Source organism: Ixodes scapularis, unplaced genomic scaffold (assembly GCF_016920785.2).
Source record: "Ixodes scapularis isolate PalLabHiFi unplaced genomic scaffold, ASM1692078v2 PGA_scaffold0__279_contigs__length_252992795, whole genome shotgun sequence".
Lineage (NCBI taxonomy): Eukaryota > Metazoa > Arthropoda > Arachnida > Ixodida > Ixodidae > Ixodes > Ixodes scapularis.
This window is the reverse complement of record NW_024609835.1, coordinates 11,015,780-11,020,984: the sequence shown is the minus strand read 5'-3', so window position 1 is coordinate 11,020,984 and position 5,205 is coordinate 11,015,780. Positions and strand designations below refer to the sequence as shown.

The window sequence follows — 5,205 nt, the reverse complement described above, 5'->3', positions numbered from 1 at the left end:
CGTCATCATCACTGATGACGTCACCGGCATCCACATCGTCATCGTCATCATCACTGATGACGTCACCGGCATCCGCATCGTCATCGTCATCATCACTGATGACGTCACCGGCATCCACATCGTCATCGTCATCATCACTGATGACGTCACCGGCATCCACATCGTCATCGTCATCATCACTGATGACGTCACCGGCATCCACATCGTCATCGTCATCATCACTGATGACGTCACCGGCATCCACATCGTCATCGTCATCATCACTGATGACGTCACCGACATCCGCATTGTCATCGTCATCATCACTGATGACGTCATCAGTGACGTCACGGATGTCGTCACCGGCATCCGCATCGTCATCGTCATCATCACTGATGACGTCATCAGCGACGTCACTGATGACGTCACCGACATTCGCATCGTCATCGTCATCATCACTGGTGAAGTCATCAGTGACGTCACTAATGACGTCATCGGTACCCGCATCGTCATCGTCACTGATGACGTCATCAGTGACGTCAGTGATGACATCATCGGCATTGGGGGTCACGTGACCCCCAAGGTAACGTGACCCCCCCCTGGTTAGTTTAACCCCCCCCCCCCCCCCCCCCAGTGCCCTTCCCTCCTCCTCCTCAAGAGCTGCGCTCTAATTCGGCGTTACAGGGAGTTGTAAGCGGCTTTCATTTTTTTTCTCTCTTTTTAGGCACGTGACACCGCAGACAACTAATATCACCGCTGTGTTTTTTTTTTCTTTTTGTAATCAAGGTATTTTACGATTACGACGAAAACATACGAAAGCTATTTTTTTTTTTTTTTTCATAACACTTTAGCAGAAGGTCTTTGTTTGCAGAAAGCTGCACCCAGAGGAAAAAATGGTTTTTGAGTCGTCCTTTTTTTATTTTCACCCTTCAAACGATACTAGAACAATTTACTCGACTGAAATGACAGTCTGAAGTGATTGTTGTCGATCATTCTTGGTCAGAAAAAAACATTTTTCGAAGCTGCAAGCTGGTGCCATTAGGTTATGGAAAATTGCGACAGAGCAATACATAGCTTGGAAGTCTCGCCACTGGCTGGCTACTGACGGTCATTTTTACTTACTGATTCCTTCGAACTACATTTCCTACGATTTGAAACTAACACGGCGAAACGAACGCTCGCGGAACATAAAATAATTTCATGGCCGCGGATTACGTCGGGTGCAAGCTATGTATTAGAGGCGAGATGTTTTGGCGGCGCACTCCCATGGCTCCCTCTCGCGACGTCATTACCTCGCGAACAACAACTTCTATGGTGTTTGCAATTAGCATGGTGGAAGCTTGAAGTCATTACCCTCTCAAAGCGACACTGCTAACACCGTAAAAATTCAAGCTCTTACATTCCTTTTATTTTCGTCGATGAGAAATTTTCCTGACGTCATAATCAGCATTCGGCCAATCATGGCGGGCCGACCACAGCGACGCTTTTGATCGCGCATGTTAAAGCCCCATCGGTCAAATTCACGCTTCGCGTTTCTTCCAAGTAGCGACAGCCATTGTTGTGCAAACTCGCGAAACACGTGCCTCGAGCGAGTGTTGTGCCGCAATTCGGTTCCAAGTGCCATTCATTTCGGTGCAGCGCCGTCATTTGCTTCCACTGCACGAGGCACGGACCTCGTGTTTTTGCGCATATGACGCCACTTGCAACACAAACCCAAGGACCAAGGAACATGCTGCGAGTTTAGCTAAAGCCTTTCTATCCTGGGAAAAGTGGCGCCATTCATTGTTGTGGAAATGCTCGAGATACGTGCAGCGCGCCACTTTTGGGAAGAATATGGCGTCTGAAACCCTAGCTCAATGCTGGGCTGTGCCGCCATGATCTTCCCAAGGGCTGCACGCTGGACGTGCCTCGTGCATGGACGCACCTTGCGCTGCTTTTGCAACCCTGAAGGGGCTTTAAGTTTTGCTAGACTCACTGAACAGGCTGGCGTGTGCAGCAGGAACTGTTCTATAGAACAGTTCCTGCTGATCCGAAGAGATCCGAAGGAAATAACCAAAACAAGGCGTTGAAGAGCCCGCGTGCTAGAGGCCATGTGTTTTAGGTGTTTGCTTTATAAAGCAAACACCTAAAACACATGGCATCTAGCACGCGGGCTCTTCAACGCCTTGTTTTGGTTATTTCCTTCGGATCTTTTATACGGGAAGGCGAGTACGCGCGGCGCGTAGAATTACACTCTCAGAATTATCCTTGATGCTTGGGTTATTTAGCAATAGGTAAATGCTTGTCTGTGTGTACTGTCAGCGTATCTTGCGCCTTCGCATTTCCAGTCTATCAGCATTGCTGTATTCCCCCATATTTTCATTGCTAAGGGGTGTAGGCCCCGGAACTACGTTTATGCGGCCAGGTTTACCGGTTTCTGGCGCTGTGAAACCCACCTCGAACTATCCGCAGCTTTGGGAGGATACTCCAAACAAATATTCGTCGTCAACTTCGAACTCAAAACCCACTTCACTGTCTCTTTAACCCAATGCTGCGAGGTTGTATTTACATAAGATGGACTTCGCCTTTGATGTCGCTTTTCAGTAGTTCTAAACCGACAGCTTTTAAAACCGTCCCTTTCTATTCGAAAAAAAAAAATGGTGATAGTTTCGCACTTCTGATATAGTAGCAGGAAAATCAAGCTAGCACAGCTCGGCAGCGTGTTACATATGCCCAAGTGTTTCTTTATCAATCTTTCGACAAACTAGTCAATTCGTCGCGCGCTCTGCGTTGTCACTTTCACGTTCATACCCATCTAAAAGCTAGTGTTCAGTAGAACGTTTTCTTCTCCAGCCATAATTTACCGATTTGTCATTTTTTTATGTTCGTTAATATGCACCGTCTCATCTGTATCAAAATGTACACTTCGTTGAGATAGATCGAAAAAAAAAATAGTAACTGGTCATCACGCGATAATGTCAACTCATACAAATAGCAAGCAGTGCCGCACATTCATGGCCATGCCATTGTAGAGCACCAAATAAGTTTATTATTTTTATACCTTGTGAATTCACTTTCCTGGAGATTACGGAGGAAACCCATCACACCGAACCCTACTGAATGACGAAGTGGAGGATACGATTAGATATCAATCTTAATGTGCGCAGAGACAGTGAGGAAGTGAAACGTGCCAGTTATTGGCCCTGCGTACATCGCATTTTTCGGCCTAATATATTCTTATCTTCGTATTTCGCTGGGACCCTGGTATTGTTTGCCGTGAAAGGCTGCCTCCGTGTTCTGCAGGAGACTGAACGCACAAACGTCTTTTGGAGTATACAAACAACTGAAGTGATCAAAGGAAGACTAATAATGAGCGAGAGAAGTGGGTTGCGAGGAAGTATGTGCAAAGGAGCTTCTGAGAGTGTGTGACTCTGGCCAAGTACGGATGTTTATGCCGAGGGTAGGTTCGTCCGCTTTTTTGTGTAGTGGTGGTGGTGACGTCAGAACGCCGAGCTTTGATTGGCTCTCATTGAAGGATAGTGGTATAGACCTCAAGGCAAGCTGCTTTTAGGTCTTCCTGCTAACCTTCAATCAGACCCAATCGGAGCTCGGCGTTTTGACGTCATCATAATCCCTGCAAAAGAAGGAGACGAACTTGCACTCCGCATTGAGATGAACAGAAATCGTATCCCGTCCGTGCTGCGATTTTTCGGCCGAATTATGATCAATTCCATTCTTTTACAGTTCCTAGTTGCCGCCCTAGCCGCGTTGTTCGCCCTCACCAGCGCCGGCTTCGTCGGTCACTACGGAGGCTACGGAGGATTCGGAGGTGGATACGGCGGAGGCTACGGTGGAGGCTACGGCGGAGGCTATGGTGGAGGTCACGGTGGCTACGGTGGCCACGGCGTTCTTGTCAGCTTCGGAGGCCATGGCGGCTATGGCGGCTACGGCGGTGGCTACGGCGGCTACGGCGGTGGCTACGGTGGCGGCTACGGCGGTGGCTACGGAGGAGGTTACGGCCACGGATGGTGGTAGGAGAAGACGAGTCAGCTGTTCATCTGCAATCACATCTTCAGACGCCATGTTTTACTGTAAATAAAGTTTTTAAAGGACAAATCTGGCAGCGTAGTCTAATCAAGTAGGCTCCTTGAAGTATCTGCATGTACTCAAAATGCAATTATCGGGCTTCCTTTAATGGGCTTAGCCAGGGAGATACGCGATACGCCGTTGTGTGAAGAAATAAAATCAAAAGGGGCAGAAGGCGATAATTTCAATACAATGCCAAACGTTGACGTGACCCTCAACGGTGTTCTAGATTTAATTAATAACTTAAAAATTTTCTCATCAGCGAGGTAGGATGGTATCAGGTCTAAATCATCAATATATACTAAAAAAAATCCCGGATGTTTTTTTATCACATATTGTTTCACAAAGTATTTCGTCAGGCCAGTGTACCATCTGATTGGAAAATTGGTAATGTCGATCCGGTTCACAAGGGAGGCTCAAACTCTGACGTGGATAATTATAGGCCCATCCTTGACCAATATTTCATGTAAATTACTGGAACATATAATATGTTTCCATCTTGCAAAATTCTTAGAGAACAATAACTTTTTCTACTCATCAACATTGTTTTCGAAAATGGCTTCCCTGCGAAACGCTATTCTTGCTTTGTTATTTATATTCATTCTAACCTTGATAGAGCCTATCACCGCTGACACCATATTTCTTGATTTTTCAAAAACATTCGAACCTGTACCTCACCAACGTTTACTCCTTAAGCTTTCTGCACTCAGCATTGATCCTGAGTAGTGAAATCACAATTTCACTACTATGGTCTTCGCATCAGCAATAGGTGCCAAAACAACAAGCAGCATGAAAAATCATACCAGAAGTGCGCTAATATTATTCTTGCGTTAGAAACTGAGCCATCGGCCAAGAACTGATGGAATACAGTTTCGCGAGAGAGAACCGCGTTACGGGATATTTGGAAGTAGAATATTTATTTATTTATTTATTTATTTATTCATACTGTTGGCCTTCAGGCTGTTACAAGAATCGGGATATTGGTAAAACAACCAATTTTTAACACATCATTCAACAAACAATACATTTCATGATCGTTTCAGCACAGGAACGCATTCAAAATATAAAGAAACAAAGAAAACAAAAAACACAAAAGATAATTAAGTACTATTTTATTGGGCGATACTTGTCAGGAGGGCTTCGAAACCCTCAACGGTGTCA

General features: G+C 45.7%; 1 protein-coding gene across 1 annotated transcript; it reads left to right on the top strand.

The window, feature by feature from the left end:
• The first annotated feature begins 3,403 nt into the window (after positions 1 to 3,403).
• Positions 3,404 to 4,065, top strand: LOC121836166 (keratin-associated protein 19-2-like). Its single transcript, XM_042290973.1, has 2 exons — positions 3,404 to 3,418; positions 3,703 to 4,065. The coding sequence occupies exons 1-2, from the start codon at positions 3,404 to 3,406 to the stop codon at positions 3,991 to 3,993; spliced, it is 306 nt and encodes a 101-aa protein (XP_042146907.1). The 3' UTR covers positions 3,994 to 4,065.
• Positions 4,066 to 5,205: the final 1,140 nt, after the last annotated feature.